The sequence below is a fragment of the Hylaeus anthracinus genome, unplaced genomic scaffold (genome assembly GCF_026225885.1).
Source record: "Hylaeus anthracinus isolate JK02 unplaced genomic scaffold, UHH_iyHylAnth1.0_haploid 12000, whole genome shotgun sequence".
In the NCBI taxonomy this organism is placed as follows: Eukaryota; Metazoa; Arthropoda; class Insecta; order Hymenoptera; family Colletidae; genus Hylaeus; species Hylaeus anthracinus.
The window spans coordinates 10,326,952-10,352,827 of record NW_026534347.1 but is presented as its reverse complement, the minus strand read 5'-3'; the positions used below and the strand labels follow the sequence as shown (position 1 = coordinate 10,352,827).

General features: G+C 33.4%; 1 protein-coding gene across 1 annotated transcript in view; it reads left to right on the top strand.

Moving 5' to 3' along the window:
• LOC128890403 (dual specificity tyrosine-phosphorylation-regulated kinase 2-like) overlaps positions 1-25,876 on the top strand; it is a 410,245-nt gene that overhangs the window by 330,910 nt on the left and 53,459 nt on the right. Inside the window, exon 3 of the mRNA XM_054148856.1 lies at positions 11,989-12,144. Within this exon, the coding sequence (XP_054004831.1) occupies positions 11,989-12,144 (156 nt within the window). The remainder of the gene's footprint in view (positions 1-11,988; positions 12,145-25,876) is intronic.

Genomic DNA, 25,876 nt, shown 5'->3' with positions numbered 1-25,876 from the left:
CATTTTAAAATAAAAAATTCGAAGGGTTCATCGTACAAATTGTCCCCCTAAGTAATACTCTATAAATAATATTCCATTTCGAAGTGAATAAAATTCCAAGCTTCGGGATTGGTCACCGCCCAGAGAAGCTTTCCGAAAACGTCTGTAAAGGTGCTTTTATCGATCCTTCCCATGCAAGGAGAGCTGGTCCGCGCAGAAAGTCTCGAGTGTTCCTAGATTCCGTTTTATCGGCTCGCCCACGCACCGTGCACACCGTCCAGGAACAAAAGTAATGGGCCAACCGAGGTCCTCGAAAAGGTTTTCTCGTGGAAAAGGTCGTCTTTCTATGCGTGAAGACCGCGCGAGAACAGCTGCAGCTGCCGTCTTAAGCCTAGCGTCTTTGTACCTGCGCGAGCTGGCAGGTGTTGAGACGAGATACATCTGCCAACCTGCACGTGTCCCGAAAGATTTCTTTCTCCGCGTGTGTCTGTGTGCCCGAGCAGGTATCCCTTCCGAGCTGTTTTTTCTTCTCGAGAGAAGCGAGTATAATACAGTCTGTTCAATAGTCTGTGAAAACAGCTCGTTTTATGGAAGCTCATAAGAGATCCGACTTCGTTTTTAATAGTTTTATAGTTCCTGATTAATTAAAGTAATAGTTCTTATCGATTAGAACTATTGGATAATTTTTTAAACAATTTTAAATACGAGAATCTGTAGTATAATCACTTACAGAGTAGTCTGTAGCTCTCTTCTGAACGTGCTAAAGATAGTTGAGAAGAATTCCGTCACTTGGAACTATTGGATAGTGTTTTAAACAATTTTAAGTAATTTTTTCAAGGGATCGTTTCTTTTCAAGCTATTTTTCGTCTTTTCTTTAAGAATTTTTTTCTCGTAAATAACAAGAGTTACTCCTATATATTATTTAACAAAATATGATTCATTTTGACTGAGGAAACGTAAAATAATTTTTGTAGACAATTTTAGATTTTAAACAAAATCGACAAGGCAACCAACCCCCTTTGCAAATGATTAAAAACATCTTTATTCGATTTTTAAAAATCTGGATTTTCACTTTAGAGAAAAACTTTCCATATGTTTTTTGTAGGGTTGCGCGTGATCTGTAATGAAACAAAGTTTCAATCCAAAATGTTCAGTATTAAGTGAGTTTCGAATTTTTTAAGATTACTCAACTTTCTACTTATTTTTCTGTCAAAAAGAACTAAAAAATGGAATCTATCGACAGTCTTATATTTTTTTAAATTATTTATCTAACGATACGCAGTTTCTCGGTTCAATCATTGAAATCCATTTACCCAATCAAGACTTATGATTTTTTCAAAGTTTACTCGAGAATTCTGACCGAAATTTCTAGCCGTCCGACCCACAGTATCTAGATATATTGTACAGCAACAGATATGACAAAATTGGTTATACAAAAGTTGTAGAGTGTCAAAACGTTCAAAAAATACCAATTGCCAATATTTCCTTGTCAGATTGCAACCTTTAACAAACAACGTGTCAAAAGTTGCTCACTGTTTATTCGCAATTTAAAATATTTATCTACACAAGAATTTCAGAAATCCTCGGATTCTGGATAGTTCTTCAGCTCGCAAAGAGATTCCCCTAACCGCGAAAGAAGCCTTGAAAGCTTCCAGGGCGCACCTTGTGTACAAACAAGGCGAATCCGATCACCTGCTATCACGTGGTTTGGCCAGGTGTCCCGAGAAAAATGGAAAAAACGCGAGGTCCGGTAGAGATTAAGGTTCGACCCTTGGCAGAGAGCTAATGATAGGGTTCCAGCAGCAGTGCGGTTTCAGCAGCCTTTCCATCCTTTTCTTTCTTCCTCTTCCGTTCGTTCTTCACTTTATTCCCGTGGTTCTTTTACTTGTTCCAAGTCCGAACACGCATCTGCTCCGAAGTATCTTCAATGAGAGATTCAGTTCTGTTATGGTCTACTTTAAACTTTTTTCATTGGACAGCTCGAAAAATGCCCTGCTTCCTGATAAGAATTTATTATCTTTTAATTAAATTTTTTGAATATCACACGATCTCGTAATTATATTGGTCCGTTCTTCTTTACAAATTCTCTTACTTTGATTTGATTTTTCTTTATTATTCTAATACTTGTACTCACGTTTACTGATAAGATTACAATTGTCAACAAATAAAAGAAATAGAATTCATTGTTTCAATAAAGGAAGATTTTTAAATCGCAATTTTTCACTTAAAAGTGAAAACTATTCAAACGTTTTTAAACGTTCCATCACCAACTCGATGCAAGACAATTTCATTCAACGTTGGCACAAACCCAATCATTCCGTGTCTTCTTTCACCCATTCAGAGTCCGAGCACACGCATCTGCTCTCGAATGGCTCCTCAATGAGAGATTGAACCTCCTTTATGGTCTACTTCCAACCTCTCAACAGTTTCGCGAGTGAAATTATTGCTTTCGATCGGACGCATAAATTGAATGGAAAAGCGTACGAGAAAGTCGTTTTTTTCTTGTGTGAAAAGTGCTTATAAAAAGTTTCTCCTTTTGGTCGATTGAGCGTTCAACGGTCGCTCGGGCGACCCGCTCGAAATTCTCGCTTTTTACGGAAGCGTGGTCGACTTTTTGGATTTTCATAAATCACGTGGTTCCTAGACCACAAACACTTTCTCCCAATCTATTTCGTTGGATCTGGAAGCAAATTTGCAAAGTTGAAGAAACAGTCTTTCATCAGTCTTTCTAATGATAGGAAGTGCACGCCTTTGTGTCGAATATAAAAATTGATGGAGGTTCTTGTTCGTAGTTAATTATAGGTTTGCAGGTGTAGACTTTTCTGCTCGATGGAAATAACTTTCAAAATCTGGAGGCAGTGATTTCTTTAAATGTCGTGAATGCTTTGCAATGGAGTTGGTGAATTTTTTTTTTTTAGTTTTTGAATTTATCGTAATTCAATGCAGCAGAAAATTTAATTTGAAACTGACAGTAATTTAATGTAACATCCATGTATCAGTAATATAATAATAGTAATTTATATATAAATATTCCTCCAAAGAAACATTCCGAAAAAGAAAAAAGATGCATTCATTTAGTTACTACTTTTTTTCGCCACATTGGCTGACAATCGTTATCGAATGCTTGCTACTATAATTATTCGAGATTAGGAACTGTGCCAAGTTCTTTTCCTTTGTAAATTGTGCCATGAGTACAAAGAGACCAAGAATCTTCTTTTAAACTGTGTCATGAACTTAGGAAGATTAAGAACCATTGTTCTAATGTGCTTCGACACTATTAGAATTTCGGTAACTTTAGTGTTTGGAAATCAATCTAACAGGTATCATAAATAATGTAAAGATTAACGTAATATTTTACAAATGTATAGTTATTTTGTAAAATGCAACGTATACGTTTCTAAATCGTCAACCACAGCAACGATTGACTAAAAGTGTGTCGATAATCGGGAGCGTTCGATTGAAAACCAGTGTGAGATCGTTCTGACCGATAAAATGGCACGTGATGCCGCGGTATTATTGGAAATATCCTGGAAACGGAAGCGGAGACGTTAGCAAAGCGCACGGGATACACGTTGTTCCAGTTCTGTCACGCATTTGTTCAAAGAAACACGAACAAAAGGTGCCGAAACACTTTCCACGGTAAACGCATCCTCTAGAAAGGTGCGTTGACCTGTGATCTAATGGCGCAAGGTTACCGTACGTTTCGACATTGATAATGAACCGCAGGTAGACCGAACATAGTGGCGGTGCCCCGTTACTTCCGGACGCGCCTAAGTTCGTTTAGCGAAACGACGTTGTGGAAAGCTTCGTTCGACTCGACGGCTATTCAGTCCTCTCGACTTCCTTAATTATCGGACTCCTTGGTGATCGATTTCACCTTAACGCTATATGAAATTACAGTCACGACTATAGAGAATCGATAAGAGTTCGTTGCACGAGTTTATTAATCCTTGCGGTCGGCAGACACCACTGCAGGCAGTCTTTCTGGTCTAGTATGCGATTATATGTTGATGATGATTTAAACTACAGTGGCTGTAGAAAGTATTCGTACACCTATCAATTTCCAAAAAAACTGTGTAAAATTGTAATTTATTAACTTATTTTTTATAAACAATGACATTCTACATATTCTCGGAAATCTCTAGAATAGATAGATTACAACAAAAATAGCTATTTATGTAAGTTGCGAAATTAACAAGAAAAAAACAATTAATCGATAGAAATGTTGAAGCAATAAGTATTCGGACAACTGTTTAAAAGTACTTTACTGGAAATTTAATGTTTTCTAATTCGCACGGAGCAATAAACTAATGTGTTTACGTTACAAACTCTGCTGTAAATGGTTCGTCATAAGAGTCGTTCAAATACTTATTGCTTCTATACTTTCGCCCACTTTTTGCATCTTTTTGTTAATTTCACAAATTATATTAACTAGTAAATGTTGTTTGGACTATATCTATCTTAGAGACTTCCGAGAATATGTAAAATATCATTGATTACAAAAAAAGAAGTTACACCCACTGTATGTGTACTTTATGTTTGAGTTTTACTGCTACTGGTTGCTCCTTTGGACTAGTTTATCGAGACGAGTCTGAAAAACATACAGAGTTTTACTATGCTGAAAAGTAATGTTTATTAAAGACAAATTAAAGATACTATTGCTCATAATACGTCCTATCTTCTTCTATTGTGATAAATACGTACATATATGAGGCGAAGAAATGGTAAGCGAAATTGTAAAATTAATTGAATATAATACATAGAATAAATGTAATGAATATAATGTATATGATGAATACAATTATAAATACAATAAATAATTTGAAAATACGAGCATCGAACATGTTGTGAAGAGTCTGAATAAAACTTCTATCTAATACAAATTTCACCTAAACGAGATGGCTCATTTAGTACCAGCTGATCAAAACTTGCAAATAAAAATTAATTTTGCTGCGTTTTAAGGGGTTAGTCGTATTCAAGAAAATGGAAACGGACAGTTTCTTGTGTGTTTTTTTTTTTTTAAGTATTAAATAATTATTTTTATTAATGAAATGTAAATATATTACGAAGTATGTCTTAAAGAACTATAAAAGAATTTTTGTTTTAAAAAAAAGGCTAATTCATTTGGTCATAACAGGCGATGAGCGTGGGTGGCCACTTGGTTTGCGGTGAGCAAGATTTCTTCAAACTGGTGCACCTGAAAACAAAACTAAAGGTAGAAATCGCTTAATTTTAGCGAAAAAATTGAAAATCAACTTCAAATGTACGCCATCTTGTTTTAAATGAATTTTTTCGAAAATCCTTCGTTCAGGGACCCGCTAGACTAATCTATTTGCGAAATCTACCTTTGTTTTCGTTTTCAGGTAAACCAGTGTAGAGAAATCTTGCTCACCGCAAACCTATGTTTTTAAATCATCGTTTACGTCATAGGCTGTTACGACGATATAAATTAAACGTTTCTTAAAACAAAAAATGTTTTTTAGTTCCTTAAAACATGCTTTATAATATACTTAATTGTTACTTCTGCAAATTATTATTTAATAACTAAACAAAAAATCACAAAGAAATGTCGCTTTTACTCTTCCTGACTTCGACTAACCCTTTAAAGCAACTTCGCATTAACCATTGATGAAACCGACATATATTTTTCCAAACAAGAATAACTGGATAGTGTGACTACCTCCCAGACAAATGAATTGAAAAATGTTTAGACTGGTAGCTGGCCGACGGATAACGTGAATTCGCGCTTCCGTATCACCTTTCTTTGGAGTAATGCGATACGCACACGGAATAAATAGTTCATCGCGCCTCGATGCTCGATGTTAATGAGTCTTTAACCTTTTGCGGTCTAGAAAGCATCGTAGGCGAGGTGTTAACGTTATGTATTCTTATTGTGGAAAAAGGTATATCCTGCACGGTAATATCAGTTACTGTTAATTTGTATAGATGCTTCTATACGGGCTGATCACGGTGATGTATAACTGTGAACATTTTTAATGTCTATTCTACACTGTAAGACTGTGAAAGTAGTACACGTAGACACGAGTAGACACGACCTCGTTTTTTAATTATAATTTCTGTTCGATACTTGGATTGAGTTGCTAAAGAGCATTATTCATTACATATTTGAATTAAATACTTTTTTCTTTATATTTGAAGTTGGCTAGTGAATTGAATGTTTAAAATGTTTATATCGTGCTCGAAAAATTTATATTGTTAATCGCTATCACCTTTGCCCGTGAGACCTAAAGTTACAAAAATATTTATAGAATCTTGTCTGATAAAATAAGCAAGATTTCATTACTCGTGTGACCAGCTGCTCGTCAATACGGCGTTTCTCAGCCGTTTCGTTTTCTAAAATCTGAAAAACACGTTCGCGGACATTTCACGCCTTGGAAAACGATAAATTTCTACGGATATTCATTGGAAATTGACATGTGCTTGTAGCGATTCGTTACAGTTCGCTTCCAATATAAGAAAATTTATGTCGGCGTTTTGCATTATGGCGTGAAAGCGTGCTCGACGCTTCGATGTCTCCTGGTTCGACTCGCCGTTGTTCAGGTTTCAATTGTGCCGCAGATTTACGCGCCCATGAACAGACGTAACACAGTTTCTCCCACACTTTCGCTGCAGAAGACCTACGTCGCATATTACAATCCTATTCTTTCAATCTTTTTCATACTTTACACTTGCTTGTGTTATCATTCGATTTGACAAAATTCTATATTTTTGTAAGTTTTTAGATCTTGCAAGCATTGGCAATATTTATTCACAGTACTATTTTTCATATTATACATAACATTAACATTCTCGATTATGCGTGCACTTCTATACTTAGAAGATTCTATAATTACTTTTATATTTTTAGGTCTCATTATTTCTGTTAGAATAGCAAACTATTCGGTCAAACATTTCTCATGTAAAGTAACAAATACACTTATACAATTAACAATAAGTTTCGAGGTATTAAATTTTAAATAAAATTAGTAGAGCGTTCATACGAACCACAATCTTTATAAACAAAAATTTTCCAAGCTTCGATACGATCATTCTTCCTCGTCCACCTGGGATCGTTATATTCAAACCAACTTTTTTCGCCTAGTTATAGGCTTTCAAAAATTCTGAAAAAAATTCCAACCTACTCTTCAAGATCTCCCCTACATTATCCAAGTTACTCAACCATTGTTTGTTGCCATCCCAGCAGCGTTCTATCAGTCAAACAAGAACGGTCCCCGTGACATTTGCGTTGATCCAGCGTGTTCCATTCACTTCTCATCAATTAACGCGCTCATATATCATACGGTTTAATGCCGAGTTGTGGCGTTTACCGTAAACGGGCTTGCTTCTGTTAATTAAGGACCCGAAGCCACTTCCAGCTTGTACGCCGACTCGTTTGCGCCTTGTCGCGGCAAACTAAACGAGTGATTTAGTAATAGAAGACAAAGAGATGACGTGGGTGGTTTTGGATGCGACTCTCGTATCTGTGCTAACGCGAGTGCACACGTGCACGGATGCGAACCACCGATTTACCATGAAGCTAATGAAGCTTTAGTCTCTGTCTCCCGCGTAGGAGGGCCTTCCAAGAGCTTCCCATTGATTGATTTTTTCATTTAAACCGCCATTTGCCATTCGGTTGTTTTTTGAGGAATGAAATTTCACGATCGAATTATGAGATCTTAGGAGAATACTCTGAATTCGGAGATTATGAGTTTGTATGATGCAGTGAGTTTGTATGACTATTGTATGATACAGTAGTGAGTTAGAATTTGTTTAGATTTTTTAGGAGGGTGAAAGGATGGGAACTGGAAGTTTCAGATTATTATTCCAATGTTTTTTGAGAAAGTAATGTTCCCAAACTTGAGAAATAATTATTGTTGATTAAACTCGTTTGTGAAACATTTGTAGTTGAACACATTCAGAAGTGTCTCCTTTACGAGCCATAGTGCACACCTTTTTTCAAGTCTCAATAATCATTTCGCATGAAGAAAGCTAATCAGCTTCTTAACACCCACGCTTGGTCTTGACACAGAGACATCAGACCACGCTTTGCACGTTCGACTTCGTTCGATTTCGCTTCAATCATCGAACGATATCGTATTTCGTTAAGTATATTTTGTTATATCAGTATTCAATGTGTACATGGTTGAATAAACAACGATAATTTCTGCAGTTCTCTCTACCAACGTCAGTGCGCGATAAACTAATCTAATTAAGTCATTAACTTTAACGTAAACGGACGAAAGGGCATCGTACATTACACCTATTTACATATAATTATCGGTAGAGTGAAGATCACTTGCATTTGTGACGTATATTAATATAAAAAGTAACATATGTTAAACATAACATTAACTTCAAGTATAAATTGATATTATTTTTCAAACATTGAATCGAATTGTTGGTTTGTTAGGTATCAGTCTATATTGTGTTGAAAATCCATCCTTTGTTAGATGTTGTTAAGCGATATTAGATTGACGTGTAAATTTACATTAGGTTCAAACAGTACCATCCTGTTAAAGAAGTATGATTACATTTAAGATAAGGAATATGATTAGTAATCATGTATGTATAGATGTACTATAGAGTATAAAGATAAATAGATAATATATTCCTTGTAATTTTTACATAAGAAAGAACTTTAGAGTACGTTATATCGTTTACAAATCATAAAAGCATTTAACATGTATTACAAACCTCCAAAACAAAATCAACTAAAGCTAACTTGCAGAGTATAATAACAGTTAAAACTTCTTTATGAAGTAATCATTTAAAATGAATCTGTAAAATACTACTATTATTATTATTCAATAAAGATTTCGTATCGAGGCGAGTAATCTGTCCAAAATCAAAAAATTCGGAGAGGGGGAAGGATCACGAGTCGCGTAGATTTTCCTTCGGAAAATTCGTAGCCACGAAGGTTCCCGAACTAAACCGAGTTGGTGGGGAAAAACCCAAAAGAAGGGCCTGACTGAAGTAAGAGGGGGTATCGTTCAATCATTCTCGTCTGAGTCGCGATAACGTCGCGATCGTGTCGCGTCACGTTGCGGGTCGCGATCCAGTGATTAATCGTCGTCCTTGAAGTACGCCCTTCCGAAACATAGGTAATTCAATAATTCGTTAGGTAAAATTAACAACACTTTCAAATAATAATAATTCGCTATGAGGTTTTGGATCATTATTAGAAGTACATATTTCATTATTTGAATTATTCAAAGAAATTTTTTACGAATATCGGTTACAGTATTTCAATAATTCATTAGGTAAAATTAACAACACTTTCAAATAATAATAATTTGCCATGAGGTTTTGGATCATTATTAGAAATATATATTTCATTATTTGAATTATTCAAAGAAATTTTTTACGAATATCGGTTACAGTATTTCAATAATTCATTAGGTAAAATTAACAACACTTTCAAATAATAATAATTCGCCATGAGGTTTTGGATCATTATTAGAAATATATATTTCATTATTTGAATTATTCAAAGAAATTTTTTACGGATATCGGTTACAGTATTTCAACAATTCATTAGGTAAAATTAACAACACTTTCAAATAATAATAATTTGCCATGAGGTTTTGGATCATTATTAAAAGTATATATTTCATTATTTGAATTATTCAAAGAAATTTTTTACGGATATCGGTTACAGTATTTCAATAATTCATTAGTAAAATTAACAACGCATTTAACACTAAGTTTAGGGAGCACAATCATTTTGGCTCATTCCAAGTTTCACAAGATTTTACAAAATCCGTTCGTTTTTCCAAATCCAACCAGTTATGCTGACTTTTATACACATAAAAGGACGAGCATGTATCCAAATTCATCTTTGTTCAAGCCTCCTAATTAATTTTAGTAAATAGACTTCATTTATTAAAGCATTACTTTGGTTATAGAAATCTGGTTAGAAATCTCCGTAAACTTAGTATTAAATAATGAAATATGTTTGATTATTCCAATTGTTCATAGAAATTTATTATACGATTACATTCCAATAAACTAAAGTATTTTTTTATCTAGCATTACTCTTCAAGTATATCCATTCGAAACAAATATAATACGCAGTATTATATTATTTTCTGAAATTTTCTCTGCCTAAATTTTGTACATGTTTGCTATATTACTTCCCACTAACCGTTCGAATAACAAAGGTCGTTTACAAAACCTGTGTCGAATTCAGGCGCGTTATTACCGATTTGTTATGATCGCGAATTCCAAGAATCACAATCGCGCATCTGTACTTAATTGAATGTTTACAAGTACGAGGTGGCGCGGTCACGCTTCAAACTTCCTTCCGTTGTTTTTATAATAGTTCGAACAGTTTCGTCAAGAATTTTACACTGAGCCTACAATATAGAGATCGAATTTAATTTGCGTACAGTCCAGAATAGAGATTCACTTATTATGGGTTGGGTGAAGCTGGCGGTTTACCTTGCAAAGCTTATAAATAAGACTTCATTTTCAATAGTTCCATAGTTCCTGGTCAATGAAACTAATATCTATCAATTATTAGATAACTTTTCACCGCAGATTAAAATTATTGAATAAATTATTCAATAGCTCTAATTAATAGAACTCTTCTGAACTATTTTTAGCATACTAAAATTTATCCAAGATATCTTTTAGCTTTATCAGAACTTAATGGAACAGAATCACATTATAAAATTGTTTAACAAATTATCCAATAATTCTAATTGATAGAACTATTAGTTTAATTGATCAGGAGCTAGAAAACTATTGAAAACGAAGTAAAAATTCTTAATTCTTTATGAGCTTTCAGCAAAACTGAGCTGCTAGCTTCACACAGATTCCATGATGCCCTGAAAAACATATGTTTAAAAATGATCGTCGAAGTAAAAATTAATTAATTTCTTTTTCTCTACTATACCCATATTGTAATTCTCATTTGTGTTATTTCTCATATTTTTTCATTAATATTTCCCATTAACTTCTATTAGATGAAACGTACATGAGAGCAACTAAAGTAAAAATTGTTTATTCACGGTTTCAGATTTGTATTTAATTTAAAAGCCGTGATACTTTTCGACACGAGATCTGAACAGCCGAGCATATTAACCTAAGGTCTATTAGATTCTTAAGTATTAAGGCGTCTGGCCACCCTGAGCGCTCGCCAGATGGTACTATTCTTAAAAAATTCATAAATGCGAAAGTATAGAAAAAAATATTTTTATGTTTTGACACATACTAAAAAACGGTTTAATGAACACATGAAAAATTTTTTGAGATAACAAAAAAAAAGTGGCGGCGGTTCGAAAATTTTGGTGAAGGCCTTCGGCACGAAACGCGCGTGGGCTCTCATCATTATATTCTTTAGGTTGCATTCGAAAAAAAAAAAGAAAATATTAGTTTGTTTCTGGAGTTTGTCGCAAGAGAGTAGCAATTGGATGTTTTTTTTTTTTTTTTACCTTTAAGAAAATTATGGTGAGCCGAAGAAATTTTTTTTTACTTTTCACCGAAATTTCACGAGAAAAATCGTCAATAAAAAAAAGACTAATCAAGTAATCCCAAAAATCAATTGCTACTCTTCAGATAATGTATCTAAACGTAGTGTGTACAACTTTCAGAGCGATCGAACCGATAGTTTGCGAGATTTACGTTGTACTATTTCGTAAAATCATAGTAATTTCGTAATTTCGTAGTTTCGAGATAATCCCAAAAGAAAGTAAACGTGCTGTCCGATTGCTCTGAAATTTGTACACGCTACTTTTAGATACATTATCTGAAGAATAGCAATGGATTTTTGCGATTACTTGATTAATTTTGTAATTAATTCATTTTTTTAAATAGTACCCATCTGGCGAGCGTTCAGGGTGGAGGAGACGCCTTATATATATGTTTGTATTTTCTCAAGGTTAATTTTTCTAAAATGAACCTGGTCCTTCAGCCTCGAATTTAATTCGTGGTTGAACGACGCTATATCGTTATCATTGAAAAAGTCGCCTCTGGCAGTGTTCTAACGAGTCGATATCTTGATTTCAGAGTCCTGGAACGCTGCACAAAGATGTCGGTGGTGCTGGTACCAAGGTCAACGGAAAGACGGTCGGCGGTGTCGGTACCGCAACCCTCACCACGCTTTCCTCCATTTATACGTCCAACACCACCCGGAACAAGAACAACATCCCCGTATCTGAAGAGGTAAGTCTAGAAATCACTCTAGAATGAACGCGTTGCTCATTGAATAGATTATTCGATTTGTTAACGCGTTCAGTGTCTGAACTCTCGCTGTGACTCTGATACGGGTCACGGACAGTGGTGGGTTATGTATGCACGAGACTTGAGACTCGATGAAGTTCGAGGAAGTTATTGAAAGAAAAAATGAAGAAAGAGCTTGTTTAACACGTTGATCGCCACGTCATGTTATCTATTACTAAGGAACTAATCAAATTAATTTTAAAGTCGTGTTACCGAAGAAAATAAATCTGAATAGAATTAGCGAATACGGTGAAAAAAAAATAAATTATGCTATGACAAATGCTAGATTACGTAGTTTTCAATTGTCTCGAAACAAAATTTTAATTACGTAGAGATTTTTACAAGTATTATTCGTGACAATCAACGTGTTAAAACACATTCCTACAGTTGTTAGACTTGGATGAAAAATTCATATATGATAAATACGTAATTATCTTCACTAAAAGTAATACTAACTAATTAAATTATGATCTCCTAGAAATCGAATTTGAATGTTTCGAATCATTCTAATTGTGCAAAAACATATTCACGTGTTAAGTTAGTATGAGTTACTGTACTGGAATGAGAGATTTTAAAATATCTCCATTCAATCTCATGAATTTTCATTTATTCTTAAAATAACTCTCATTATTCCTTAAAAAATTATTTTACATCTACGTTTATTAAACGACTAGTGCCAGTTAATTAGAAAATAGGTCAATGTTAATTTCAAAGCGTTTTCATAAAAGATTCCTCGCTTAATGAGTTTCTTATGCGACTTGTTTTGAATTCAACCGCGAGAATATTGAGTAGCACAAGGTGATACGGTTCGAGAAAAATTCCCGTCAGTCGATTTACGTTGCCGTGCACAAAATTGAGCAACTTGTCTTGACTACCATTGCCTTTAATCTGGAACGGGCCAGAGTTTGGGCCACTTTCGAACATTCTTAAATTTAACGTCACTTTCAATGTTGATTTTGAATAGGTGTAAAACCTTTCTTCTCTTTCGCATAAATTAGGGCTGTGAAATAAAAGAAAGAATTTCGACCAAAAAGGAAAAGAAATTCGTCAAAGAATTTTAACGAAAGGAGAAAGAAAATCGGTAAAAAATTTAACGTAATTAAAATTGCCAATTGAAGAATATAAAGAATTTTATGAAATAAAAATGTAGAATTAATGAATTAAACAATTTTACGAAAATAAAATTCGAAATTAAAATTCGAAATTAAAATTTAGTATTAAATAGTTCAAGAATTACAGAAATTTATCGAATTTCTTTCTCTATAAGAAAAAGAGATTCGTTAAAAGATTCAACGAAAAATTCGAATAGTCATCGTGGCGCCTTCTATAAAATTTTATTTACTGCTTCACGTGTAACATCGTGTCTATTATATGCCATGCTCCATTCATCGTTCACGTAACGACTCTTAGACGTCATTCTTCGATGAAGGATTCTGTATGCAGGTCAAGTTAGATAACGATACACACGTCTCGCGACTAAAGGTGTTCCATTCCGATAAAGGATATATTCCGACAGAATCGATTCGTTTTTCGAAATTGAATTCTATGAAATCGCTGTTTATTTCATTTATTTTTATTGACGATTATTATATATTAGAATTTATACATATTATTTTTGAGATAATAATAATGGGAATAGTATTTAATGATATTTAACAAAAAATAACGCTAAAATAGCATTAAAAATCATTTTCTACATCATATTGAGAATAATGACAATAGTACTTGATAATAAACGTTGTCTGGAAAATCGGTTGAAGATTGAAAAATTGCCAGATTGGATAGCGATATAGATCTCGCGATGAGCTATGTGAATTTGGCATCCGACTTCTCAAAAATTAATTTTTTTCGTATAGAAAACAATAGTATTTCGTTTCGTTTGTACTTTCACCAATTAATAATTAAAAAGAATGCAAAAAATGGTCGGCACCCGACATTGAGATTTTTGAATTCTGTTTTTCCCGATTCTTTAGAAATGTTAGTACCCGTTTGTACCGCTTTTCGTTTCGTTAATCCCTCGATAGTTTAAATTTTACAAGCAATTGTTGATCCGCGTAAGAGTATTGAGGTAGAAACGAAAAGAAAAGCGGTTCCGGCGGGTACAAATGATTCTAATGAATCGGGAAAAAAGAGATTTTAAAAATCTTGAAAATTAACGATCTTCACTCTTACGCGTATAAACAATTGCTTAGAAAATTTAAACTATCGAGGTACCAACGAAACGAAAAGCGGTACAAACGGGTACTAACGATTCTAAAGAATTGGGAAAATCAGAATTCAAAAATCTCAATGTCGGGTGCCGACCATTTTTTGCATTCTTTTTAATTATTAATTGGTGGAAGTACAAACTAAACTATCGGAGGTACAATCAGGTACTAACGAAATACTATCGTTTTCTATAAAAAAAAATTAATTTTTGAAAAATCGGGTGCCAAGTTCACGTAGCTCTCGCGATGCTTTCCGCTCTATCTTTATGTATTCCTGAAAGACGCGACATGAGTCAGCTTCCATCGTCGACGCGATATGTTTCATCTGGCTCCATCGATTAATCCCTGGGCGTCGGTAGCGATTATTTCCTTGTCTTATCGCGACCTCGCGCGTCGGACTACGGTTTCCAGTTTCTCCCATGGCGTGAATTGTGCCGCGTCACTGTCATTTGTCTCCTTTAATATTCCCTCAGTCTTTCCCACCTTTTTTACGTATTTTATTTTTTATTTTCTCGGCATTATTATGACCCGAAGATGTTCGAATTTCGTTGCATGGCAAGCTCGTAGGCGAAGGCGTGAAGAATTATTTATTTATTCATTTTTTTTTTTTTTTTTTTTAGTAAATTGATTGCTTGTTTTGCGATAAAGTACAATAAAATATCGTAATTCATTTATACGTACAGCATAGATTGAAATACGTAGAATCATTCTATATCATATTCCATAGATAAAACGATTCTATAATAATTCTTTTGTAATAAGATTATAGTAACAGAGTCCCATAGACATACCTATATGTATAAAACACTAATTATGATGAAATAATATATAAACATATATTTGTATATTTAACAATAAAATAAAATAAAATGTGGTAATTCATTGATCAGTATTATACAGCATGTAATCAAATATAATTTACATGAAATTATAATTATACATAATATGTATACAATTTTATATTTAATATAATATAAAATACATATACAATGTTATTTCATTGCATGCTGTATATACGTATAAATAAATTACGATATTTAATAAAGCATAATAGAATTGATTTGAAGAATGGAATTTTATACTAGTAATTCAATTAATTCTATTTCAATCTATGCTGTATGTATAAATGAATTACGATATTTTGCAAGTTGCATTAGATGCACTTGCAAAATGCATTCGATGCACCAAGGTAGAAGATCGTATCAAAGGATAACAGGGGTCATTGAAGCATACCAAATTCTTTTCTGTTCAATTTGGACTTGTCTCGAAACAAAGGCCTGGCTCAGTTACTAGAATATACCCTGTGTACTAAATATGTCACATCTAAATATTGTACACGCGTGTCTGATGCGTGTAACGGGTGTTAATATGTGTGTATGTGTCTCAAACGTGTGACGAGTGTTAATATTCGTATATGTGTGGATTGAATATGCGATGGGTGCTAATATACATCTTGAATGTTCCGTGGGTGCTAATACGGGTCTATGCTTCTTGAATATATAGTCGGCGCTAATTCGAGTGTGTATATGTTTAGGATATATCAAAGCGTAGTTTGGAAAATAACATTCAGGTAAATATTAGCATACGATTCCCGTTCGCTGCATCTTATCGATTAGTAGAAAGTATAGAGACTTTTAGATACAAGTGAAATTGGACATGAAAGTCTTGCGTTTGAGAGAAAAGCTAATCGTTGGGAAAACACTTGCAACAAAAATTAATTCAGGTTTGATTGATACTTAACCTGGGTTGTATTATCTTCTACATTTTCTTATTTCAAAAATGTGGAAGGAAACTTTTTAGTTTTATTCGCGAAAATATAGGAGTAAACTGTTTATCCTTCTTTACAATAAAATACAATACAATTCAACTTTTCAAAAATGATAAAAAACTTCAAACTAATATCTACAATAAAATTCCCATTTTATTAGAATTGTCCATGGATCCATGCTCTAATTGAGACGTTCATTGCACAAATCGATTAACTCCATGAAACAAAAAGTCGAGAAATTGCGATGTACATTGTCTTTTAAAATTCCCTTTATAATATAAATTCAATTAAATAGTGTACAATGCATAAATATAGATGTAGACTTCTATCTAACGGTATATAAAATTAACAAGAAAGAATGATCAAAAAATAATCGTCGGTAATTTTACAATTTTTATGCGACTGATAGAGTTAATCGATTTTCCCACTGAACGGCTCAATTATTTCTTAATATAGATAATAACGTTTCGATATACCCTGGTGCATCTACCTAAACAATCCAAAAGCAAAAAGAGGTTTAATCGCGGTATAATCACTGTATAAGGAATGAAACCAAGGTGCACGAACCTCTTCTCCAATTACCTCTACCGAGTGAAATTAGAATTTCTTGATAACCAGCCCCTGCTTTCGCTTTTTCGGCGAACCTTGCATGATTCACGCGCGTAATTTCTTCAGCGTGAGGTCCACGTAGCGTAACGATGATAAGACCTCACTGCAACTCCGCGACGAATAGTGGCGATAATCCGGATAGGTGGGAGAGGCTAATCGGAAAGTTGTCTCCTTGGGACGTCTCGCTGATCCGTCATGCGATTCTCTTTGTCTAGTAGCGAACGGCTAGATTGCATCTTGCACTTATGTAAACGATCAAAGATACTTTGTTTCACGAGACTTACCGTAACACCAGTTGTATAAATAGAAATCGCGTCCTTGGTGAATTCACGAACTCTCGTTGCCCTTTTGTTTAGCATCGACCAGAAATCAGGAAAGTTAAATCTGCAAGTCCAAAAATAGCCCTAGTTCAGTGTTTTATATTATATTAAATACAGGGTGGGGCAGAAATAACTCCCGCATTTTAAAAAACGATTGAAAAAAAAATGGTACGAGATAACTGTTGGATATGGGAGTTCTAAATAATCAATTACGCTCTATATTAAAAGAAATAGATTTTATTTCTCACGACGGCTCCAGAGTTCTTTGCGTTATGAGATCTCGGGCTTGACTAACTAAAACTTCGACCCTAGAAGGGAATCAGGGTCTTCGCACATCTCCCGACTGTTTATGTTTCACGTCGCCACGGTTCGACTTTTAAAACAAAGGAACACTTCGGAGAACGCCGATTCAATTTTGAACAAAGAACAATGAGTTCATTCTTCGTTAAGCGTATTGATAATCCAACAATAACACCAGATACTTCTTTTATTTCTTAAATCTAGATACAAAGAAGTATTTTTTACTTTATGTTTTAAAAATTATGTCGTCCAAATGGTGGCCTTTACGAGCGATACACATTTAGACATCTGCAAAATTTCCCGCTGACGACGCCCTGTATGGACCGTAGCTCGGCGGATTTAAGTCCATGTGACTTTTTTCTGTGGGGATACCTCAAGGCCGAGGTCTTCCAACATCGTCCTTGGTCCTTGAATTAAAGGAGGCCATCCAAAAGAAAATTGAAAGAATTTCCCCCGAAATGCTAGCGAGAGTGATGGAAAACTTTCAAGAACGACTCCAAATGTGTATCGCCCGTAAAGGCTACCATTTCGACGACGTAATTTTTTAAATATAAAGTAAAAAATACTTTTTTATATCTAGACGCAAGACTTTCCTGTCCAATTTCACTTGTATCTAAAAGTCTCTATACTTTCTACTAATCGATAAGATGCAGCGAACGGGAATCGTATGCTAATATTTACCTGAATGTTATTTTCCAAACTACTTTTATATCTAGATTAAAGAAATAAAAAGTTTCCGGTGGTATCTCGTACCACTCTTTTTCAATCGTTTTTTAAAATGTGGGAGTTATTTCTGCCGCACCCTGTATAACTGGTCGACCACTCCTTACAAGTTGATACTTTAGAAAATTTGGGGGTACTCTAGTCCAGGGCTCAATTTTAAGGGAGAAATCACATTGCTATAGGAAACAACTGATATCTCTAAGATTTCTTTTTGAAATGAATTGAAAAAATTACCAAATGCGCTTTAAAACGTACTTAAAATATTCCCCAAGTTACAAAAACATTGCATAAATGCTTCTCTATAAAAAGAACATCCCAAGAAACATTTATAATTTGGACTCCTAATGTGGTTTCTCCTCTTTAGATATTTATTAGGATTTTTTTTTCTTTTTTGCTTCTATAGGGAATTTTTTTTATTGGTTATCGCACACAAACTTACTTATGTTCGAAGAATATACGTAATTTACTTTTTAATGAAAATAATCAAAATTAAATGCAATGCAAGTGATCTTGCATGTACAAATCGTTTTAAGATAAGTATGTTTATGATTGCCACTGTATTGGACCGTTCTGTACAGAAAAACTGATTAATTGCCAACGTTAAAAAACGGAAACACAACAAAGGTGTACGTATACACGACTCACGTGAGATAAATTAGAAAGATTAACGAAGGATCGAATAAGAATGAAGGGAATTTATCATCGGTACAGAGAACGGACGGAATTCGATATTTTATTAGGCACGAGTTGCGAAGCGATGGAAAAAAATGATAAATGTCGTGCATTCGAGTCCGTCGAGGCTTTAGAACTCTTTCATGATGTCCACAGGTGCGGAATCGGATAAACGTGATGGATGAATCCGCTTTCCAAACTTTCCCAACTCGATGGAAATAGAAACCATCTAGTATAGTATTTTTTCTTTTTTTTTTCCTTTTTTCAAACGAAGATCGAACTTGTAGGTTTCTATCGATACTTTAGGGTCCCCTTTAGGAGTGTATTAGGTTGTCCCAAAAGTTTCTTTCGTTTTATTAATAAGTAATACATGCACGATAGTTTATGTTTTATGTTACATTACTCAATTGTGCACGATTCATTTTGCTCCATTACTGTTACAACATGAATATCTGTGAAATTAGATTGTCTATTTATATAAACACAACCACATGAAATAATTGAGTGCAACTCGCGAAAGAAACTTTCGGGACAACCTAATACTTATCACTTGATATTTAGATAGACAGATTTTTGAAGAGGAAAATAACTTTTCTTTTTAATTTTTGTCATTTTTGTGAATCGATAGCGAGTATGAGTAACATCAAAATAAAAGTTTCACAGTTCCTCTCAACAGTTTACTATTTTCTGTAAACAGACTCTTGAATATGAAAAAATACGAATGTTTTGTAGTATATTCTACCGAATAACTTGTCTGCTTTCGAAGTAGAGAATTCCTAGTGGCTGATTCTGAATGTCCAACAGAAGATTGTTTCAGATTCCAAAGTGACGCAACTGTCAGTTTCAAGCGAGGATCCGTTTAATCGCTTTTATCGCGCTAATTAGGTTTTACAGTACGCGTAACGCCGGATAAATTATATCACGACGCTTTGACGCAGCTTTGATAACGCGTATACACGATAACGAAACGTAAACAATGCGGATTTTCGGGATCCCTGTTTAACATAATAATGAGCCTTCACATCTTCGACGCGTTATCGTTGATAATTCCATCTCCATCAGAACCCTTGTGAAATTGCTTCAAATTGATGATTAGTAGATTTGCAGCTTGACGAACAGAATTAAATATCCAATTTTAAAAAAATGATTAACTATGACGAATTAATGTAAATGTTGCATATTTAATTTTGTGCAATTTTATTCGAATTTTTGCTTTTTGTATGGTGAAGGGTTGTGATATTAATCTGATACCAGTTATATCATAACGCGTTATCATTAATCATTTGTCCTTTATCAGATCCCTATCAAATTGTTTCAAAATGATTAGCAGATATGGAATTTGAAGAACAAAATTAAATATTCAATTTTGAACAGTTGATTAAGTATCAAAAATTAACAGAAATGCAGTACATTTAATTTAATAGAATTTTAATTGAAGTGTTACTTTCTAAATATATATGTATTAGAAGAATCGTGTCAGTGATCTGATACTAGTTAAGTAATGGAGCAAAATTATTGATCAATCAGATTTATATTGCTCTAAAGTAATTATCAAATTTAAAATTCGATGGACAGAATTAAATGCCCAATTTTAAAAACTTAATTTGGTATCAGGAAATACAGAAAATATTACACATTTTATTTTCTAACATTTTCTTGAACTTCTCCAATCTTATGTAATGAAGGTTCTTGATACTAATCTGATACCAGTTATATCACGTCCATTTACTTCAACATTGAAACAATTCTTTCATTTGAACAATTTTCTGTTTCTTTCGAGCTGTATGACTTGTTTGCTGAAGAATATGCTTGTCTATATAAGAGATATATGAACACTAATTATCAGTCGTAAACAAGTTATTTTTATTTTCGTTACGACTAATATATTTCACGTCAACTTCAGGATCATCATGATTATTTACTTTGAAAATATACAATTAAAATTAATAACGACAACAATTCCTTACTTATTATAGGTCACATACGTGTGCCTCTTAAAATCATAGATTCATTCCTAAGGAAGATAATACTTATAAAAAAATTCATTATTCTAAATTCAATAAAATGACTTAATTATTTTGAATACAACAAAATACATTCAATTGGATTAATTTAGACTTTCATATTTATACATTTTATAATTATTGATTCTCAAGAATGGTACAAAGTGTATACTTTAGTCGTAACATACATGAATATAGCATGTTTACGACTAATAATTAGTGTTCAATATACATATCTTCATTCCCATAAAATCTCTCAAGATCATTTTGCAAAATCATGGATACAAAGAAAGTTCAATACTGCCTCAATGTTGTGTGAATAACATTGCTTTAGCCTTATGGTGAAAGCGACTAATCCTCGTCTTTAGGATAGTTCCCGGTGATTCTACAGGACCATTAAAATCAATGTTGAACGTAATAAAAAATTTTAATTGGCTACATTTACCGATTTTATAAAGTTCTCAATCATCTCTGGCGAAAGTGAAGAGTTTCTTTTGTGAGTGTTATTCGGCATACGCATTCCGCACTTTCTAAGACCTGCGGGCTTTTATCGACACGTCCAGCTTTGAGCAATTTAGCATCGCTAATAAACGTTGCATTCTTCATAAAGTAATGGAACATGGAAACGTTCTTAAGGGGGTATCCTGAATTAGGAGGTCTAAAAAAGCGGTTTTTCGGGAATTTTTTTAGAATGGAAAAAAATAATTACTTCTATCGAACTTTTTATCCTATTTTCATACATATTTGAGTAGTCTATACAAATCTTTTCAACAAGAAATATTCAAATTGAGTCAACTGGCGACGCACATTTGTAGAACACCTCACAATTAAAACCACCTATCGGCGGTAACGATGCAGGTCGTAATTTTGGTTTGACACAAAAAAACCAAAAGAAATTTTCATTTTCATATATTTTTCTTCTATGTGAACTAAGAAAAATCCGCAAAAATGGTGAAACGTGAAATTACTGCAAGTTTGAAAAAAAGAACGAGTTCTTTGGGTGAAAAAGATCACTTTAACTTGATCTAAAAAGTTGTTTAAAATTTGTTTTGTATGAATTTTCTTAGTTCACATAGAAGAAAAATGTATGAAAATGAAAATTTCTTTTGGTTTTTTTTTGTGTCAAACCAAAATTACGACCTGCATCGTTACCGCCGATAGGTGGTTTTAATTGTGAGGTGCTCTACAAATGTGCGTCGCCAGTCGACTCAATTTGAATATTTCTTGTTGAAAAAATTTGTACAGACTACTCGAATATGTATGAAAATAGGATAAAAAGTTCGATAGTATTAATTATTTTTTTCCATCCTCAAAAAATTCACGAAGAACCGCTTTTTTTAGACCTCCTAATTCAGGATATCCCCTTAAACCTACTATCTCGGTCAATTATTCGTCGACAGGGGAATCCTTAGCCTCTCCCTCACGTGGATTTGTGTTAAATTATGTAAATTGTTTTTGGACGAGTACTATATACCAACAGTAATAGGGTACTCCAAAAATAGGGGTTGTTGATTCGTTTTCATTTTGAGGTGTTCTTTTTTTTTTTTTTATTTATTTATTTATTTATTTATTATTCTTTCCACTTTCTTTAGACGAATAAGGTAGCCCCAAAGTAATATATTTTAACATCTTTTTTCCAATTTAAACGCTTTGAATTTTTTAAAGCTGAAAGAAATGAGATAGAAATTCTAGAAGGAAATTTAAAGAGCTCCAAGCATTGGTTAAATTGGAAATTATGATGAAATATTGATTTAGGGATTCTCTATGCGTGCAAAAGAAAAAGAAATAAGAACGACTCGATGTAATTCGAATCAGCAATTGGAAAGTTAATTATTTTTTAAGACCAAAAGAAATTAAATAAGTGTTACCATAAAGACTTAAAAGTGTCAACTTTAAAAAAGTCAAAATACTGTTCAAATGACATTTTGGCAAAATACTGTTTTAAAGATGGTTCATGTTTCTAAGTTAGTGTACAACAAATTTGAAAACTTTTGTCTGTTCGACAAAAATAAATTAAATAAATTAAATTATCACACAAACTTTACACCATTCCATAAAGGGGAAAAGACGTTTTGAGTTAAAGCTTCAACGTTTAATATAATCAAACAATCCTATCCGTGTTGAAACTGTCTTGTGATTCGATACCGAGCCTGGATCGAAGCTGTAATACTGACGTAACGTTTATGTCAGCCTTCAGACGAACACGACTGGCACCCCGGAAGCCTACGGTAGATTTAACACTTTGCGCACCTACCACGAGATATCTTGTGTTTAGCAAATCGAACGGGACGACCGTGAGACGAGATATCCTGCTTTGAACTTTTCATAAATTATGCGTTGCGCCGTTTTCGCAATATGAACGTGTAATACCCGACGGGAGAACATCAGAATGATTCCACGTGGAACAAACGAGAAGAAAAACTCATTCATAAAGTCTGTCACAGTATTTCTCTAATTTTAACATGTTCTGCAATCTGAACTAAAGGAAAACTGTTAGTATTAGGTTGTTCCAAAAGTTTCTTTCGTCAGTTGTATTCAATTATTTTCTGTGACAGTATTTATATAAGTAGACAATCTAATTTTTTAGACATTGATGCTGTAACAGTAATGGAGCGAAATGAATCGTGCACAATTCAGTAATGTAAAACATAAAACATAAAATATTGTGTATGAATTAATGATTAATAAAACGAAAGAAACTTTTGGAACAACCTAATAGATTCTCTGAAACAGAATCGATGAATTAGTATTTCTTTAATTTATTTTAAATGTGGGTTTAAAAGATATTTATTTATATTTGAATGGCATTAATGGATAAATCCAATACTGTTTAATGACTGTTATTACTTTTAAAGTCAGAGAAATAAATTCAAGCCTAACCGTCACTTTGTAACATGAATATATGAAAAAAAGTTTGAATTTCTTTTTATGGGAAGATAGTCGTCCTGGACAGGTTTGACCACTAATACAGAAGACAAGTTTGCAGGAAGGCTAAAGTTTATCTTCATAATTAAATTAGCAAGGTGCTCATTTTTATGCATGCTTCCTTATTCGATCAAAATAAAATAAAATTTGTAACATACCCAAGGAATACAAGACTTTAATGCTGGAAATAATAGTTAAATAGAATGTATTTATACATTAATTTGATAATTATAAATTGCCTTAGGATTTTCATCAGTTTATCACAGGATGCAATTATATATTATATAAAACTTGTAGTTTATTAAAAAACAAAATACTAAAGCCACTTTTAAAAATCGTTTCATAAATACGTAAAACTATATGGTAAATCTACTCGTAATAATAATAAATTTTAATAATAGCCTCTTTCCGCATACTAAATTAATAATAACAAATCATGCATGAAAAATAATGGAGAAAATATAATTTCTCCTCGTAAACGCCCAATAAATAACTAAAAATACAAATAATATAAATGAAATTTAAAATTGATTCTATGGCTCGTAAATAAGACCTTGTAAGCGTAATCGAAAGTCGCGTTCGACCACGTTGGGTAACGTATAACTAGTGAAACCGCGATTCCTGTAAAACGGCCAAATGCTTTATAGTCCTTGAATGAAGTCCTTTCATCGAAACATAGTCATAACGTCGATATATTATCCCCGCGGTGAAAATTTCACTGCAACACGATGAAGCATGAAACACGTTCGCATAGGTAACATGTTAATAGACTCGTCGCTTTTACGCAGTGTGTCACGGGGAAGGCTTCGCATAAACCATAAACGCGCTCGCTGTGTAACTCGATCGGCCGGCATTGTATCTCGGATTTCGCGATAGCATAAATATGCTACCTGCAGGCCATGTCAACGATCCTAGGTAAAAGTAACATAACCGCTGGACGATTTTTTTGCGCGTTAATAAATCCTGCAAGGAAACGCCGCGAACTGTCGTTGATTTTTAGAATAAATAATTTTGCAGCGATAAATAACCGCGAATATTTGAAGCAATAATAGAAAGACAAATAATATGAAACAATTAACTATGGGTCTTGGTTTCCAATCATTTTTAGAATTTATAAATGCGGTGATTAAAAGATGAGTTTCCTTTGGAATTTTCAAAACGATTTTATGCTTTTATTTATGTGTTTGTTAAAGTATGTTTTATTTATATTCCAAAGTACTACATGGAAGGAACTTTTAAGTAACACGCGAATGCATCAATGAAAGAAGGTTTTGAAACTCATCTATCATCTAGATTGCTAACAATATATATATTTATTTATTTATACATATATATTTCTCAAGGCAATTTTCTTGTCCCAGTATTTCTGGTCACTTGGCGCGTCGCGCTTCATCAGATTGTATAATTTTCAATTCAGCATCGCTTTAGAGGCGGCTGAGCCAATCACAGGTGGAGAACAGTAGTTGAAGCCGTAAGCTTGTCCATTGGATGGACAGGCCTCGAGGCAGCGTCAGAAGATCATGACTAGACGAACACCGTTGCATTGATTATCGATTTGCCGTGTTCGTCGAGTCTTGTCGGACCTCATTTGTTAAGGACCTGTAGCTCACAAGCGTTTTCTCTTCGCCTTAGACTTGGGAACTTTTCAAATAACGTTATTTGCAATATTATTTCCATTAGGTGTTATCTCATTTTATTGCTTTCTTTGAGTAGAATTGCCGCGAAGGTATTTCGTCTTATTAATAAATACATTATTTTACATTCATCAAAATAAATACATTACTTCAATTCATTAAAATAAATTCTTTATTTTAAATTCACTAAAGTGAATACATAAATGCAAATTTTACTAGAATGAATCCTGCTTTGAACTTTTCATAAATTATGTATACATAAATACATAATTGCAAGTCCGCTAGAATAACTACATAATTGCAAATTCGCTAAAATGAATACATAATTGCAAATTCACTAAAATGAATACATAATTGCAAATTCACTAAAATAAATACATAATTGCAAATTCACTAAAATAAATACATTACTTCAAATTCATTAAAATAAATTCTTTATTTTAAATTCACTAAAATAAATACATAAATGCAAATTTGCTAAAATAAATACATAATTGCAAATTCACTAAAATGA